Genomic DNA, 19,445 nt, shown 5'->3' with positions numbered 1-19,445 from the left:
CGGGATCACAAATTGGCTTTGTACACGAGGCAAGTACTAAGAATCGAATCCTGGACAACTGCGACAAAAGGATGCACTTTATAATCACTTGGCAACCAACGGGCACTAGTGTTAGCTATGCTGTCGAAATATCTTAAGATGTAAGAAAATACTTTTCTCTTAGAAAACTAAAGGAATACAACTTAATATTCCTTTTCGGACATTTTATTTTCTAAAGACATCTATTTTACATTGGATATTACGTTATTTACATCCATAAACAAATCTCTCTTAATAAAATATTGAACACTATACATTGTTTTATTCCATTTTCTTTCTCTCCCCCTATTTGTGTCAACTAGTTTTTAATTAAAATTTACGTGCCTAATACAGAGTCATAACTGAAACAAGCAATTTTTATACGTTCATTTCGGAAGAAAATTCTCGCTGATTTTCTGTTTGAATTCCTTGATGAGGTACTCTATAGAAAGAAAATTAATGTTAATTTATACTATAAGTTAAGACTCAGAATTGACCAAAAATAGCCAGTTCGTCTCTTAGAAGAACACTATTATCATAAGAATATTAACTTGAAATAATAAATAAATAGATAAATAAAGCATTTTTAATATGGTTTTATCCACCAAAACATAATGATTTGAAATATCTAATAGTCTACGTGCGTCGGGACCGTAATACAGCAAATTATAGGTGCGTTAAAATATTAAATAATACTTTTGATAAAGTGGATAGTTTCAAATATCTAGGATCAATATTAACAGGGGAAAATCATATCCACGAAGAAATTAAATGTCGACTAAAAGCAGGGAATTCGTGTTACTATTCGGTTCAAAATCTCTCGTCGTCGCGAATTCTGTCGAGGAATTTGAAGCTTAAAATATACAAAACGATAATCATGCCTGTTGTTTTGTATGGCTGCGAAACATGGTCACTTACTCTGAGGGAAGAACATAGACTGAAAGTATTTGAGAACAAAATCCTGAGACGAATATTCGGACCCAAGAGGAACGGGAATGGGGAATGACGGAAACTTCATAACGAGGAACTACATAATTTATATGGTTTACCCAACATTGTTAGGGTCGTCAAGTCTAGGAGGCTTAGGTGGGCGGGTCATGTAGCTAGTATGGAAGAAAGTAGAAACGCTTTCAAAGTCTTGACTGGAAGACCAATCGGAAAACGACCATTAGGAAGACCTAGCCGCAGATGGGAGGACAATATTAAGATGGATCTCGCAGAGATTGGAACAAAGTAGAAACTGGATGCAGTTAGCTAAGGATAGAAGTCAATGGAGAGCTTTTGTGAACGCGGCATTGAACTTCCGGGTTCCATAGGTCATAGAATTAGTTAGTTAGTTAATAGTCTGACGTAGTGCCATTTGAAAAATATTACTTTATATTCGGTTGGCAACACTGTTTATTGTGTATTTCTGTTTAATACATGCAAAATACACCCCCCTCCTTATAGTTGCTTCGTGCAAAGTTTCGCTTTTTTCCCTCCCTTTTGCTCTCTCCGTTATAGCGGATAATCAACATAAATTGTCCACCCTGTATATAATACAAGTCATTATATTTTAAACTAGCATTAATTACCCGATTCGCTGGATTAAATTAATAAAAAATAGTAATATGTTTCGTTACTCAGTCACTTTTTACTATTACTAAAGCCCTCTTTGATATCGGTCATTTTCGATGACTTTCAAAACCCTCTCCCTCCCCCACGGTACCAGAAATGTCATTGTTCATCTCAGCTACACCGAAAACTATGAATTCGACACTGATATTGGTCATTTCGATCATTTATATATATATATATTCCCCCTCCCCCCAAGTTGCGGGCCGGAATTTGGATTTAAACAACATTGGAAGTGTCATTGTTCATCTCAGCGACCATGAAAACTATGAATTCGAAACTAATATTTGTTATTTTCGATAAGTTTTACATGTCCCTTCCCTCCCCCCTACCTTTAAGTCCAACGTCAAAATGATATGACAAAAAACATCTCAGGTTTAAACTTATATATCCCTCTCCCCTAAGTTCTACCGTCAAAGTGAGATTATAAAAAACACCTCAGGCCTGAACATCACCTATGTTAAAAATTTGATGGAGATTGATCGTTTGGTTCAAGAGTGATGAAGTCACAAATACAGTCTGTTTCTATTTTATTTTTACACACACACACACACACACACATACATATATATATATATATATATATATATATATATATATATATATATATATATATATATATATATATATATATATATATATATATATATATATATATATATATTACTTCCTCTACGTTTCACCGTCAAAGTTAAATGACAAAAAAATTATCCCACGTCCGAACGTCATCTATGTTGAAAATTTGATCGAGATCGGTTGGGTGGTTCAAGGGTTAAGTTTTATTTATTTTTATATATAAATATCCCCTCTCCTCCCCTCCCTTCCATAAGTTCTACCGTCAAAGTATATATATATGTCTAAGTTCTACAGTCACTTTTATTTTTGGGGGGCGCGGTGGCTCAGTGGTAGAGCGTCCACCTCTGGTGCTTGGGGTCCCGGGTTCGATCCCAGCCCCCGCCAAGAAAACTTTGTGGTGGACAAACACCGTGCTCGTGGGTTTTCTCGGGGTTCTCCCGTTTGCTCCCACTTTCTTCATTCCACCATTTCACTCATCTCTCATCATCACCGTCTCCTTTAGCCTAACCGGCATAACCGTGGGACGTAAAACTTAAAGATTTCATTTCATTTTTTTTCACTTTTATTTTTACGTCTTTTTTTACATAAATCTTCCCCCTCCCCCTCCCCTTCGTTGCACCGTAAAAGTGAAATGAAGAAAACATCGCAGGCCCGAATCTTATCTATGTTGAAAGTTTGATCGACATCAGTCGGATGGTTCAAGAGTTATTTATTAAGTTTTATTCATTTTCATATATTTTCCCTCCTCCCCTCATTCTCCCCTAAGATCTACCGTCATTGTGAAATAATTTAAAAAAACTTTCCAGGTTCGGACCTCATCTGTGTTGAAAATTTGATTGAGATTGGTCGTTTGGTTCAAGAGTTATTAAGTTTTATTTATTTATTTATTTATTTATTATCATTCCTCTCCTCCCCCTCCCCTAAGTTCTACCGTCTGAGTGAGAAGCTAAAAAAACCACTCCCAGGCTAGAACCGCTTCTATGTAAAAAATTTGATCGAGATCGGTTTGGCGGTTCAAGAGATTAAGAGTCACAAACAATCATTTTATAATTTGTAAACTTCTAAAAAGAAGTCACAAACCAGTATATACAATTAGGGCTGAACACAAACTAAATACAACTTTCTTACAAGGCTGTCTATAAAGTTTATTATAAATTAATTAGAAACGTTACAGTTTCGGAAGTATGAGTTGGATTAGTAGTCTGAAGAAGGAAGTGATATACTTCCGAAACTGTAACATTTCTAGTTAATTTATAATAAAGATTATAGACAGCCTTGTAAGAAAGTTGTATTTAGTTTGTGTTTAAGATGGACACAAGGCCTTTTTATCATAATATCCAAATTAGGGTTGTTAGATCTGCGCTGAAACACAGCAAATTGAATCTTCCAAAAACAACAGGAAAGGTGACTTGCTAATAATTCAGTATTCGAAACACGGTGACTTATGATATTTCAGTAATACCTGTTCTTTTTTATTTATTTATTTATTTATTTTTAATATTTAAAGGTCTCATTCAGATCCTACACGTACTTTTGATGTAAAATTTGAAGCAGAATGGACTTCAAACCTTCCATACTTTGATTATGATACAGATATGCATCCGTTCGCCGTATCCAGAGCTTTCTCTAAAGAGAAATGGACAAGGGAATATTTCCAAAATTTGAAAGAGTAAGTTAATTTTACTTTATGCTTTTTAAAACTCGTGTTATTATTAGTAGTATATTATTGTTAGGATTATCTGTACTACTATTAGGAATATTGCGTCACTGTTAGGATTATCTGTATTACTATTAGGAATATTGCTTCACTGTTAGGATTATCTGTATTACTATTAGGAATATTGCGTCACTGTTAGGAGTATGTGTATTACTATTAGGAATATTGTGTCACTGTTAGGATTATCTGTATTACTATCAGAAATATTGCATCACTCTTAGGATTATCTGTATCACTATTAGGAATATTGCGTCACTGTTAGGATTATTTGTATTACTATTAGGAATATTGCGTCACTGTTAGGAGTATGTGTATTACAATTAGGAATATTGTGTCACTGTTAGGATTATCTGTATTACTATCAGAAATATTGCATCACTCTTAGGATTATCTGTATCACTATTAGGAATATTGCTTCACTGTTAGGATTATCTGTATTACTATTAGGAATATTGCGTCACTGTTAGGAGTATGTGTATTACTATTAGGAATATTGTGTCACTGTTAGGATTATCTGTATTACTATCAGAAATATTGCATCACTCTTAGGATTATCTGTATCACTATTAGGAATATTGCGTCACTGTTAGGAGTATGTGTATTACTATTAAGAATATTGCGTCACTGTTAGGAGTATGTGTATTACTATTACGAATATTGCGTCACTGTTAGGATTATCTCTATTACTATCAGAAATATTGCGTCACTTTTAGGATTATCTGTATTACTATTAGGAATATTGCGTCACTGTTAGGAGTATGTGTATTACTATTAAGAATATTGCGTCACTGTTAGGAGTATGTGTATTACTATTACGAATATTGCGTCACTGTTAGGATTATCTGTATTACTATCAGAAATATTGCGTCACTCTTAGGATTATCTGTATCACTATTAGGAATATTGCGTCACTGTTAGGAGTATGTGTATTACTATTAGGAATATTGTGTCACTGTTAGGATTATCTGTACTACTATTAGGAATATTGCGTCACTGTTAGGAGTATGTGTATTACTATTAGGAAATTGCTTCACTGTTAGGATTATCTGTACTACTATTAGGAATATTGCGTCACTGTTAGGAGTATGTGTATTACTATCAGAAATATTGCGTCACTCTTAGGATAATATGTATTACTGTTAAGAATATTGCGTCGTTGTTAAAAGTATGTGTATTACTATTAGGAATATTACGTCACTGTTAGCAGCATGTGTATTACTATTAGGAATATTGCGTCACTGTTAAAAATATGTATATTACTAAAAGAGTATTTATGTCATGTAGAAGACAAACTACAATAGAGGGGGGCGCGGTGGCTCAGTGGTAGAGAGTTCACCTCTGGTGCTTGCGGTCCCGGGTTCGATCCCAGCCCCCGCCAAGTGAACTTTGTGGTGGACGAACACCGTGCTCGTGGGTTTTCTCGGGGTTCTCCCGTTTCCTCCCACTTTCTTCATTCCACCATTTCATTCATTTCTCATTATCACCGTCTCCTTTAGCCTAGCCGGCATAACCGTGGGACGTAAAACTCAAAGATTTCATTTCATTTCAAACTACAATAGATACGATCTGCCGCTTTATATATATTAAATATAAATTAATAAACAATCTCTTCGAGCAAACTCCAAACTACCAATTTTTATTGGCCATGAATGACATATTTTTATTACCATAGCTATTCTATTTTTCTTAGGAATTAGATATGAGACTTTGCTTTCAAGTATCTCATTTTGATCGGCTCGATTTGATTTATTTATTGATTGATATATCTTATCTTTGTGCAATACAGGTATTTATAGTGCAACAGATTTAATGCTAATTTTGCGCACTATGTCTTATTAGCAATGCTGTATTCAGTTACTTTGCTAGTGCCATAATGTCAAGAACTTCGATTAGGTATTCTTCAGAATCAGTGTAGAAAGAGTTTTACTTTTCCGTTCATAATAATTTGTTATACGTTTGGACGTCGCATCGAAAACCTACTGCAGAACTTTCTCGCCCTTGAAACAATGAGTCATGATAAGCAGAAAGAAAAAAAAAAACACCCTCTCTTCGTTCCTTCCATTCAACGCGCGATCAACACAGAGCTTACAGGTTGGCTTCACTCAATTTCATCCTTTCCCGGTCCCGCACGGATATAGGAAACAAAAGTAATTATATTGCACGCAAGACCAAGCGTCCAACCAGAACTCATGATCAGAGGTTAACATCAAGCATTGTGACTTACACTATATTGCCATACCTCTCATGAACATAGGCTTCATTTTAAAATAACTAAAATTTGTGTTGTGTCGTTCCTCATTCGTAAACATTAATAAATTCCATTTTTTAAAAAATCAGATTAATTGTGAAGGGACGTAACCTTGTTACTAAATTACAGAGCCGTGATTTAAGAAGTTTTGGAAATTGCATGCCTCTAGAACATGAATGGTACGAAACTCTGATCTCAAAAGTCATACTTTTGTCACACTTTAAGTATGTACCATGTATGATGAACGAAGAATTATTTTGTAGATGATTGGACACAGGGGTAAAAGTGGATCTGAAAAGGTAAGGGGACGCTTGACCTTACATCGTTCCCGGTGCCTACCTTTACCGGTACCCATTGTAATTTTTTTGGAAAGTGTGGGACGCCATAGATATTTTAAGAAGTGGATGAACGACGTCCACCTGCGTTCCCCCTCACTTTTACCCCTGACTGAACAACAATAACATGAAATTAATGTTAACTTTATGTTTTATTTTCTTTTAACATCACAGAGCTCACCAGACTCATTATGAACAAATGGGTCAATTGAAAGGTACGATTATAGTTGATGGCAACGTTTATCACATACAGACGCAGTCATTTCGTGATCACAGTTACGGTAAGCATTTCACTTATTTATTCCATGTTATAAGTATGTCTAAAGGAATCAAGGATGTTATAAATAGAGGATCTGCACATATGTATCTTTATCCTATTAAATCAATGAAGCCAAAAAACAATCGAGCATCTGCACATCTGATTGGCTACTCTCGTTTCCGCCATCGTCTGATTGGCTACTATCGTTTCCGACATGATTGTTGGCTCAAAACATTGCGATCCTATTGGGCGGAGTGGGCAGAGTAGGGGCGGTGAAACTGTGACGTATGGCTTCAAGATTTTGTTGTAAGGGCAGATCCTATATTTTATAAGATCCTAGAAAGGAATAAACTAATAATAAACTTTTGTTCAAAATTTGGAATCAATGATTGTATACTAATAACATTCACTAAATAATAAGATTAAGACATTACCAATTTACTAGCTGGTTATATAGAGTCACTACTATCATTGCAATAAGAAACAAATTTAGTTTATATTCAAAACTGAATTCTTGTTTTTGGTATTTAACCTAGAAGAAACTGTGTACAAAACTTGTAAAAATAAACATGTATTTCTTCGTTGCTAATTTACAATTTTCCCTAACCACTTCTTCCTAGAGAAACCAGTAGAGCAAACTTGTAAAAATAAACACAAAATTTGTTTTTTCCCTTTTATTATTTCCAATTTTCTTTAATCACTTCTTCCAAGAAGAACCTGTGTACAAAACTTGTAAAAATAAACATGTATTTCTTCGTTGCTAATTTACAATTTTCCCTAACCACTTCTTCCTAGAGAAACCAGTAGAGCAAACTTGTAAAAATAAACACAAAATTTGTTTTTTCCCTTTTATTATTTCCAATTTTCTTTAATCACTTCTTCCAAGAAGAACCTGTGTACAAAACTTGAAAACAAAATGAAACACTAATTTCTTCTTTGCTAGCTCCAATTTTTTAAAAGTTACTTTTACCTAGAAGAATCTCTGTATTAACTTTTATAAAAAAAATAACAAAAATATTTCTTCTTTGCTTATCTCCGATTTTCTTAAATGACTTTTACCCAGAAGAAACTGTGAATAAACTTTGTAAAAAAAAAAAAAAAAAAAAAAAAGATTTCTTCTTATCTCCAATTTTCTTGAATTACTTTGACATAGAAAAATCTGTGAACAAAATTTGTACAAATTAACAAAGATATCTTCTTTGCTCATCTCCAATTTCCTTAAATTACCTTTACCTAGAAGCACCTGTGCACAAGATCTATTAAAGTAGTATGTTATTTTATTATTACACCAACGATTGATTGTATGAAGCATAATATATTATAATTTTCAAAGAACTTTAAGATAACTATTCTATCAGGCCTTGTTTCCGTATTGTAAAACTAAACACAAGTTTGATGAAGACACAGTTATAATCTTGAAATCGTTACGTGATTGTGGTTTTTACATATACCAGTATCACATAAACTTGCTCATTGTTTTGTTATGTTAAGTTTAAGATGACTCTATAGGACTTTGTAATACTGATTTTTTAAAATTTTATTTTATTGTATAGGCAAGATAAGGAATTGGGACTTGATGCACCGGTATTGTTTCCACCATTTATTTCTTGAGAATGGAATTAAAATAACTGTAGGTGTCGTATGTCAGCCTTGTACCTGTACAATGTAAGACATTTTTATATACATTTTTCTTTTACTCCAATTTCTCAATCTAAATACTTAAATAGCCAATATAATATTGAAACGTTAAAAACCTATAAAATACAGTTTTACAAAGGTTTCTTCTATTCATTTTAGTAAAGTTTTATTATTTACAATATTATAAAAGCTGTATATGTATTCAATAGTTATTTTTTAACGTAAGGATGGTTATTTACTAGCTGTCATATTATAATATAATGTTCCATGTTTTAAATTGACTAACATCTTCTAGATATGAGAGACCCGGGTTCAATTCCCAGCGGGAGCTCATGTGGTTCGGATTCCACGTTAATCAGTAGGTCCACGTCTCATATAGCCTGGATGCTCAAAGGGACATTAAACTCAAACTCAACTCAACTCATCTTCTAGATATGAGTTTCACCTATAGTTTTGTTGTTTTTTTTGGGGGGGGGGGGGTTGTTTTCCTGAGTATCAGATTAGATTTTCTTACGTTTTGAAGAGTTTTGATGACATGACTTAAATTCATTTGAAAAGAAATACTTTACTTTTTTCTTAATTAGCCTATTTAAATTTTGGTGTGTCCTTTTAAATTTTAATCACAATACTGATGGAAATGATGGTGAAAATACTAGAGGCATGCCGAAAGTTTTTAAATACTAAAATTCAAATAGCGTTGCCGTAGTAAAACGTATCACGTTCAAAAGAGACAGATGAACTTCGCTCTAGTAGCCTATACAAAAATTCACCTTTAGTTCGGAACAAAGCGGAAGTGAGGAGAAACGAAGTGCAGCGTTGCCGCTGCTTAACGCGGGAGAATGGTGTCGTCTGCTTCAGACCACGGAGTTCCAATGTCACGCACTGAACAGGTAGTTAAAAAAGGAAGGGAAGAAATTAGTTACACTGTTTTGTTTTCAGAGACTAAATTAAATATATATAAGATCATATATATATATATAAGGTCAAGTAATATTAATTATGTTCACACTGTAACATTAGTTTCATAGTAAGTTATCTAACGTGAACTATGAATTTCATAATTTAATTGCATTCTGTGAGAAAGTAAAGCAAATTTATGGAAATGAAATGAGATAAATAAATTCGTCGAAAAACTTACCATGTAAGGTCAGTCTTGTAGAATACTAACTCCGAGGTCCTCTTCGTCTTCCATTCCTTCGTCTTCCACTGCATTATCAATTGCTCCCTCCCAAATTTCACAATCATCCTCCTCTTCAGAACTAGTTGACGTGTCACTCTCGAGATTTATTAATATCTTGTCGTGTATTATTTCGATAAGACCGTCTGCTTCCCACATTTCCTTTTCAACATTTTTTACGTGTTTTACGTAATTTCTGCAGTCTTCAGCTGTAACCTTTTCCATGCCCTCCCTAAGTAATGTCTCTATAACACTTAAACTAGTACGATTTTGATTTTCCCCTGCTACGTATCCTTTAATTTTGCTCCAAACCATCTCTATGGCGGAAAGTTCGCAATGATAAGGGGGCAGCCGTAGCACTTCGTGACCAGCTTCCTTTGCTAAAATGTCAATTTTATACGGTACCTCTATGTTTTGCAATGTCTTATTCAATTCTTCAATTACTTCAAATTTGTTCCAGGTCGGATCACACGCAATTCCTTTACTTTCTAACCACTGGACGATTACTTTTTTTGAACATGATTTTGTAGGAACTTTTTCAACTTTCACGGAATGCGTTGGTGCATTATCCATTACAATAACTGAATTGGGGGGCAAATTAGGCAATAAGGTTTCTTTGAAGTACTTTTCGTACGCAGCAGCATCCAATTCGCCGTGATAGTCACCTGATTTTTTACCGTGGAACAATTTGGCAGCGCCAGAAATTAGGCCATTTTCGGACATTGCATGCATTATGATAACCCTTCCTCCCTTCCCCGACGGCGGTTTGAGACCTGGAGTTAGCCCCTCCTTCCACGCTTGTTCTGCCGTTTTAATTGATGTGTCTTTCCAAGCTTTTGATTTGGTTATTCCGGCATTCGCCCACGATTCATCTGTATAAACAATAGTTCTGCCGTCAGCTCTATAATTTCTTATTTGTCTGAGATACCTATGCCTCCATGCTATTATGTCTTCTCTATCAATCAACAACGATTTGCGGCCACGTTTTATAAATTTAAACCCCATATCAATGATGAATCTTCGAAGAGTAGAAATAGAAAACTTCGGTAGGTCACTATCTTCATTTATAACGCGCTGAATTTTCGCTAAAGTAGGGAGTTCGTTTTTTCTATACATGTTATGAATTTTGCGCCGTATTGCTGCTTGTGTAAAGGTATCATATTTCTGTAGCCGAGTCACTTTCCTATCATTCGGTCTCTTCTTCCTAGGAGTGGACACTTGACCATTATTACTCAAAAATTCCCGCTTCACGTTCATAATAGTGGAGGGAGAAATGAGAGTTGCTTCAGATGTTTTTCTCAAAGTCTCTCTAACAGTTTCCATGCCCCCCTTTTCCCCCTGATTACGAAAGTATGTATACACATTTAACAATATTCTTTTCTCTCCTGCAGTGAGAGGTTTACCTTGTTTCCGTTGCTGTTTGTAACACTGAGGAGAATTTGAAGCCATTGCGATTTATTCGCAAATTGAAAATCAGGAATAAAAATTAAACACAACACAACACAACAAAACAAAATGTTAAACACCACCGCAAATATACAAATAGAAAAAACACTTGGCACACCACCGCTCGCCTACAAAGACACCAAAATGTCAAAGTGAATTGACAACCCGTGGCAACGTCTCCGGTCATTGTTGTCGGATTTCCGCAAAGACTGCGTGAATCCATGTTCAAAAGCCATATATCACACACAACAACACGGGAAATCCGACAACACTGACACCCACCCCTACAAGGGCCTACCCCTCGGTCAATGAACGGTTGCCAGTGCATGACCATTCTTCTTAGAATTTGGCTAAAAGGGTGTGCTGGGATTCATCAGAGATTGCCTTACTAGGACAGTGGGATATTTACGGTTTTGTTTCAGGGGGTTTTGCTAACTTTATTCCTTAAAATGTGAAAATTGTAAACTTCATATTCATGCACTAATATTTTTCGAGAACTTGTACTTAGCGTTGTCTAGTACTGGGGGAGGAGGCTGCTTTCTCTTTCGTTTGTGAAATATATACCAGAAAAAATACATATGTATTTGTATGTTATTTAAGAGCTAAATCACTAAACATTTCTTTTTTATTCCACATATTTCTGAAAATGAAATGCAAATGTAGAAGACAATCCTGCTCCTCTGATCCTCCACTACATCGTTTTTCAACTTTATAAATATCTTAACCACTTTTTTTTTTTTTTTTTTTTTTTAAAGTAGATTATGCGAACGCCTTTGCCCGTCTCACCAATGTTGAAAACATATCTGCGTCCATAGTGCCATATGAAGTCCATTTACAGCGGAAACGTTCCCATATTATTTACTATACATTTGTCAGAAGTATTTGTGTAGCATGATCTTAATTGCCCAGCAACCAATGCTATAGAAGCTCTAGGATATTAATAAAATAATAACAACCAAATCCATAAAGTTGAAACTCTCACTTTTTTTTTTTTTTTTTCAGTTCACACTTCAGGTTGATATATTTGGGAAGAAGGAAACTTTTCTTGATCTGCTATCTCATGGCTAAGGAATTCGGTTGTAATTCAAACCGATTCCATTTAAATGAAATGAAATGTTTGAGTTTTACGTCCACTCTTATGTCGGTTAGGCTAAAGGAGACGGTGATTATAAGAAATGAGTGAAATGGTGGAATGAAGAAAGTGGGAGGAAACGGGAGAACCCCGAGAAAACTCACGAGCACAGTGTTTGTCCATCACAAAGTCCACACGCGCGAGCTGGGATCGAACCAGGGACCCCAAGCACCGGAGGTGAGCGCTCTACCACTGAGCCCCCCCCCCCCCGATTCCATTTAATCTGGGACAAAATGAAAGGTCGAGTGCAAATCACATCACCAGTCCTTCTGTGTGATAGTTATTTTTCAGTTACCCCTTGAAGAATCCCTTTCAACGTAATAACTCGTACATTGTCTAAGAATTGAATGTGAAAGTAGTGCAGAGATTATCTCTGTTTCTATAGTAGATGTATGTGAATCAAGTTCTTCCGGAGTCGCACGGCATTTTGGCAAATGTCATGACATAGAGTTGAGAAAACTGCAGATCCGCTTCTACATAAATTAAATATAAGGAATAATCGTAAATAAGTTGTACATATGTCAACAAAGCATAATCCCAGATATAAAATAATGTTTATTTCTTGTAATCACTGATATCGTTCAAAGCTTAAAGTGACACAGCTTCATTAATACTTGGTACAAAGAAAACTACCGTTGCACTTGTTTTGTTTATTCTTCTTTCAAATATTTACGCATAATTTGACACATCTAAAGATCATTGTGACGAAATTGAAAAAGAAAACCTAAATGGATGTTCTGTGGAACTAATGTAAAATCATACTACTGTACAGAAATATATACGCTCACACACTAGAATAAACAACATTTTCTACGTGACGTACTGGCAACCCTGCTAACTGTCGTCACTTCCGTTCTGATCCTAACCTGAACTTTTGTATAGTACCGAAGTTACTGATGCAAATGTTGCAGAAATAAGAAATCTTGAGGCAGAGGATCGTCATATCACATACGAGGAAATTCAGTCAACCTTGAATATTGGATCAACTGTAGCCCAGTCCATAATAAAAGAATATCTTGGCCTTTCCAAGTGTTGTGGTCGCTGACTTAACACCTGATGAAAAATATGAGCGCGTAGAGTGGTGCCACTATGCTTCAAAGATTTTCGCAAGGGCAAAGTAAAGACGTTTATAACATCGTCACAGGTGGCGAAACATGAGTTTACAACTATGATACCGAAACAAAACAGCAGTCAATAGTATGGTGTTTTCAAAATGAAACTCCACCTTGGAAAATTAAACAATCATAGAGCGTGAGTAAAATTATGATGACATCCTTTTTCTCTAAGACCGGCCATGTACCAACTATACAATTAAATGTTCGACATACAGTGACAGCAGAATGGTATGTTACTTATTGTCTTCCGAATATCTTTGAAGGTTGGAGATCTGACCAGTGAAATTCTCCACTGTTTCTCTTTTTTCTTCATCACGATAATACACGGCCACACACAGCAGCAAAAACTTTAGTTTCTACAGGAAAGTGGAGTCCGTACTATACCGCACCCGACTTATTCTCCAGACTTAGCTCCGTGTGACTTTGCCTTCTTCCTAAAAAGCCAAGAAAAAGCTTTAAGGATGTCTTTTTCAAACAAGTTAAGAGGCTATCGCAGCGCATAATAACATTTCTGATATTCCAAAAAACGATTTTTTTTAAAAAAAATATTTGACTCGTGGTTGTTAAGAATGCAAGTGTATTGATGCTTGTAGGGACTATTTTGAGAAATTGTAGAAAGCTTATGTAAATAAATGGATTTTCATATAGTATCTACAAAAATTTCGGCATGCTTCTTATACTATACAGTGGATATACGAATTACGAACTTCTCTGCTCGCGAAAAAGTAGGTTTGAGAGCAAGTTTTGTCAACAAATTTTCCGTCGGCTTACGAACAATATTTCGGGGTACAACTGCACATACACGCGTACACTCACAATTTCACGCACCCAGTCAGTGGTGCGTTCGTCATAAATATTTCTGTCAATGTGATCAAAAATATTTTTTGTTATATTTTGCACTTTTTTGTGTTTTTTAAACCTCATACTGTTCTGTTTAATTTAGTGTTACTTGTATTTATAAGAAATAATGTTATTACTATTCTATGTTCTTCATAACACAAAACATTTACAAATCTAAAGAATACCTAGAAACAATACCATGTTTCTATGGCTAAAACGAATTAATTGTACAACATTAATTTCAAGGTAAAAGAATACTTTCGATTTACGAACATTTCGGTTCACGAACAATGTTACGGAACGGATGAAGTTCGTAATTCGTGGGTCTACTGTATAAGATAGAAAAACAAGATAAATAATTAAGTGTTTCTTGGGTATTTTAGGCTTGAAGTTGGTTACGTGTACACAGAATATGGAGAATTATATCCCGTCGAATGGTGTGACCTAAAACTCTATCATCATGGCGAATCTGGACGACCCCCAAAGGACTATAGTTTTCAGTTTAAAGCAGGTAGAAAATAAAATAAAATACAATTAAAATTCCATAAGGGTGAATTATTCATGTAAGAAAGAAATACTCTACATTGATATATTGTCGAACTGATAATTCAAGCAACATTTTATCAGTGGCAGATGCAGAAGGTAAAAATAAATAAATAAAATAAAATAAAATAAAATAAAATAAAAAATAAAAATAACTGGGGGGCAGCTAGAACACAGATTATGGTAGGTATATCATGATTTTACTACAAACTTTCAAAAATATATACATTTTAAATTATTTTTGTCACTCGAAAACAGGTGTGGCTAGGGCCCTCCGGCTCCGAACTAGATCAACCATTGCATTTTATCAAAGATTTAATCAAATCTTAAACAACGTTCCTTCAGCTAGTTAAGCGATTCAACGTTCTTCTAGCAACGTGTGTGATAAATCATGCATCCCTAATATTTCTGCAGTTTCATAACGAGAATGCGTGCCGCGGTTGCTCTGTAGTAGTGCGTTCATCTCTAGCACGTGCAGTTTTTAGTTCGACCTCAGGTGACGTAATGTAGGCTTTGCGGTGGACAAATACCGTGTGTGGGTTTTTTTTCGGGATTCTCCCGTTTTCTCCTACTTTTTTCATTCCACCATTTCATTCATTCTCATTATCATCGTCTCCTTTATTCCTACATGGCATAACTGTGGAACATACAGATTTCGTTTCATTTCGTCACATGAATGGTTATGTAGAATAAGTGGCGGCTCTTTGAGGGAAGTTAAACCAGTAAAAATTAAAATTTTATTGCTACAAGGTAACTAATTCTTACACAAGTCAAATTCTGAACAATGGAAAAAAATAATGAGTATTAATGCTTAACAAAAATTTTTAATACTTTCTAGCCAAGCAGGTTCTTGTTATTTGGATATATACAAATCTTAAAATCCCGCGTCGCGCATGTACACATTTTCTGAACAAGAACATAAAAAAGTGGTCCAGAAAATTTGCCACCCCCAAAATTTTCCGTCCTGGGCCATGACCTGTGTTTTTCATACTTAAATACGACCCTGATTAGAGCTATATAAGTCAGTCAGTCAGTATAGTCCATTTTTCGTTTTGTTTTATTTATACGACTCTTTAAAAGATTGTTGTGATTTGAATAAAAAGAATGAAAAACGCCAGAAAGTTTGCCATACGAAGTAATTCGGTCCGATACTAGAAATACTTTACAGTGGGCCAAAAGCAGCCTTGCACTTAGTAGATATGCATTGTACACATACCTACTAATTTATTCGTATTCATATACTAATTTATTAACGAATCTATTCGTTATAATCATATTTTTTCAATGCTGCTTATGAGCATTCATTAACCACTTCACTTACATTTTTTTGAACACAGTTCAATTGCATCAACTTCAATAAATGCTTTTGAGATGTAATCTTTTAATGCATCCATTATGTGGGAAGTTCTCTTATAAACATAGTTCTTTACTATACTCTCACCCCCAAAAGAAATCCATTGATTTTAGGTCAGGTGAACGTGGTGGCCATTTGATGCTGTCCTGTTCCAATCAATGCTGCTCGAAGGTTTGGTTAAGTACCCTACTGCCAAAGCAAAATGAGGAGGTATTTCATCTTACTGAAAGAACAGTTTAGGAAAGTTAACTCTGTCAAGTGCTGATAACAGTTGTGACACTACCACGTCAAGATTCAATTTCTAGACTTTTGCTCCATCCACAGTTCTATCAAAGAAAGTTGGTCCCACAACACCTTCGCTGAATAATATACTTCACACTGTGAAGCCAGGTTGGTTTAGTCGAGAAATTATAGTAACATAAGGGTTGTCATCATAGGCGGAGCTATGGAGGGGCATAGGGGGTCATTGCCCCCCCAAATTTTTGACAAAAAATAAAAAATACCGCCTATAAGATTCCTCAATTCTCATTTGTATTCACCCTGTCCCCCAGCAGACAAAAGGTCTGTCCCCCCAGGAGACAATTCCTAACTCCGCCCATGGTTGTCATCAGTTCAGTATACGCAGTCATGAAGTTGCGTGATCATTTAAAATAAGCCTCATCTCACCAAATAATCTACTTCAGGTCTGGCTCCAAACCGATTTCATTACATATCAGTTCACAGAACTGCAATGAGCGATTTGGGTCGTGGACGGTATAATCTTAATTTCAGCTTACGCATTATATACAATACTGGTTTGGGATTATTGTTTTAAAAAAATAGATCTTAAACAGCTTAAACAACAAAAAATAGATCTGAAACCAATTGTAAAACAACTGTAAAGCTACTTCTGGCTCATTCAGGATAAAGTACTGAAATTCGATAGAGGACAAAAATGTTGGTGGATACCTAGACGTATTAATGTTGATGGTTTTTCAAAATCATTCTTTAAAACTTAGATTTAAAAAAAATCAGGACAATTAATTTAGAAGCTGTGTCAACGCATTAATATTTCTTACCATATTAAAGAGTTGTACATATTTAACACTTTTTGTGTTCTTGAAAAAAAAAAAAACTTATTCACATGTAAGAAATTCATATAAAAGCAGAGCCTCTGCCAACATTGCCATATATGTACGTCGCTCGTAAGCAATGGAATTAGTTCGCAACCTTGCCGCCTCCCGCCTGCACAAATATAACAGACGCGTAATACATGGTTCTAATACATGGTTCCTAAATGGTAAAACATTGACAACTTAAATTTAAATTTTTATAATGTAAATATAACAACATTTTGGTCAATTTGACTCGAACAAAAGTACGTATTGATTGAAATCCGCCATGCTGTTTTTTCAGGCTTATACTAATATTTTGATTTTGTTCGTAGGCGAAGTATACACAGTTCAGATCCTGGTGAAAGAAGCTCCAATCCATTACGTAGGCTGGAAATGGGAAGCTAAGATGGTCGAGGAATTCATTGAGTGTGTTGTAAATGGAATCAAAGGGAAAGGGACTTCTGAATGGAATTACCACCACACAGGAGGAAGACCAGAAACTGTTGCTGCATCAGATCCAGAATGGTTTCAAGGAGCCCTCGATGACTATATTAAAGCTTCTTAATTCCTTGAAAATTTGTCTCAAAGACTGTAAACTTACTCAAAACTCAGTAAATACCTGTTTGATATTGTAATTATTAAGAACAGCTTGTTACAATAAAAACATAATTAAAACTGCACATCCTTATTCCTTAACCAAGAGACAAATCCGACAGTTTAACTCAAGAACCGTGAACATCGGATTAAAATTATCCAAACATTCAGAAATTCAATTATTTTTCCTAATTTTTAGGTTACATTTTTCCTCTTATGCAGTAGATCGTTGCTTTAAAGATCGCCTAAGTCAAACATGCCAATCTCGAGGCCCGCATGCGGCCTTTGACTAATTTTTCTGGAGCTCTCTGTTCACCCTGAGAAGATAACAGAACATATCTAATTTACATTGTGATCGCTTTTGCCATTTATATATATACGAGGGTAGGTTGATGAGTTCTCAGCCTACTCAGGCTCAAACAAAGCTAGATATAAAAGTTATATACGTTTATGAGGCTTATAATTTGTTAAGCTACTGTGCAAAATTTGGTTCGACTAAACCGATTTTAAATTTGTTTTTTTCAGGTCCAAAGTGATTATGTCAGCCCACGTCCCAGAAATTAGTAAATTTGAACATCGTGCATTCATCACGTACCTCTTCCTAAAGAGACTCTTGCCGAAGGAGATCCACAACGATCTTGTCACGACATTGACGAACAAGGCACTATCGTATGCCACTGTGACGAAATGGGCAGCGAACTTCAAACATGGGCAGTTTGGTCTGAACGATGTTCCAAGGTGTGGCAGACAAATTTCAGTTACCTCTCCCGAGATGATTGATGCCATTCACCGGATGATTCTCGACAATCGCCGAATCCCGCTCAAACAGACAGAGGACACATTGGGCATTAGTCATGAACAGGTGTGGAAAGCAGCACTAAAAGAGAAGAGACGTGGAAAGCTGTCAAAATGGGTAATCTTCCTCCAGGACAATGCGCCGTCACACAAGGCACGTCTGACATTGCAAAAATTGGAGGACCTACGGTTTCAAATATAAGAACATCCACCTTATTCGCCTGATTTTGCTGAATCAGACTTTTATCTCTTTCCTAAATTGAAAATATTTTGAAGTGAGAAGATCTACTGTACACTAATGATGATTGGACGCTGAGTTTTACATGTCTGACTTAAATGGTCGAGAAGCAATTACTTACAAGATAGCTTCCATTGGTGGTTTTTGACGAACGTCATATCGGTAAAATATTAAATTATATCACTACAAAGTAGAGGGAGAAAGCTTCGTATAGCTTTAGAAAACTGTATACAACAAATACATTAGGTGAGCTCTTTTCCTTTACTGTAGATTAAAATATGAAGATACTTAATAAACCCCTATATTATTATTAAGTATTCTACCTTTTGGCAAAATCTGGGATTAGTAAGTTTTTTTTTCTTTCAATTTTAGGTTTGAGCCTGGAAATATTTCTACTACGTTTCTCGATCTTTAGTTTCCTCTTTTAACTCCCAATTCTTCTATTTTCTTCTACTTTTCAAATTATCTATCACTTGTGTTATTCTTCTTCCTATTCCTCGCTTTTCTTCCATCTTTCTTTCTATGGCGGTATAAAGAAGACAATTTCTTCGCAAGATATGTCCAATCCAATTTTCCCTCCCACGAAGGCTGCTGGCTAGAAGTGTCCTCTTCTCTCCTATCCGTTTTAAAGCATCTTCGTTTGTTACTCTCTCTATCTATTTTATCTTCTAAATCTTCCTGCAACACCACATTTCGAAGCTCTCTAAATATT

The 19,445-nt window shown here is 35.3% G+C and overlaps 1 protein-coding gene across 1 annotated transcript in view; it reads left to right on the top strand.

The window, feature by feature from the left end:
- LOC145675929 (uncharacterized) overlaps positions 1-17,780 on the top strand; it is a 34,451-nt gene extending 16,671 nt beyond the window's left edge. The window contains exons 5-9 of the mRNA XM_081746734.1: positions 3,716-3,877; positions 6,683-6,789; positions 8,321-8,432; positions 14,499-14,626; positions 17,439-17,780. Of these exons, the coding sequence (XP_081602860.1) occupies positions 3,716-3,877; positions 6,683-6,789; positions 8,321-8,432; positions 14,499-14,626; positions 17,439-17,671 (742 nt within the window). The 3' untranslated portion in view covers positions 17,672-17,780. The remainder of the gene's footprint in view (positions 1-3,715; positions 3,878-6,682; positions 6,790-8,320; positions 8,433-14,498; positions 14,627-17,438) is intronic.
- Positions 17,781-19,445: the final 1,665 nt, after the last annotated feature.

This window comes from Thermobia domestica, chromosome 18 (assembly GCF_964235325.1).
Source record: "Thermobia domestica chromosome 18, izTheDome1.hap1.1, whole genome shotgun sequence".
Classification (NCBI taxonomy): domain Eukaryota; kingdom Metazoa; phylum Arthropoda; class Insecta; order Zygentoma; family Lepismatidae; genus Thermobia; species Thermobia domestica.
This window is presented reverse-complemented; position numbering and strand designations above follow the sequence as displayed.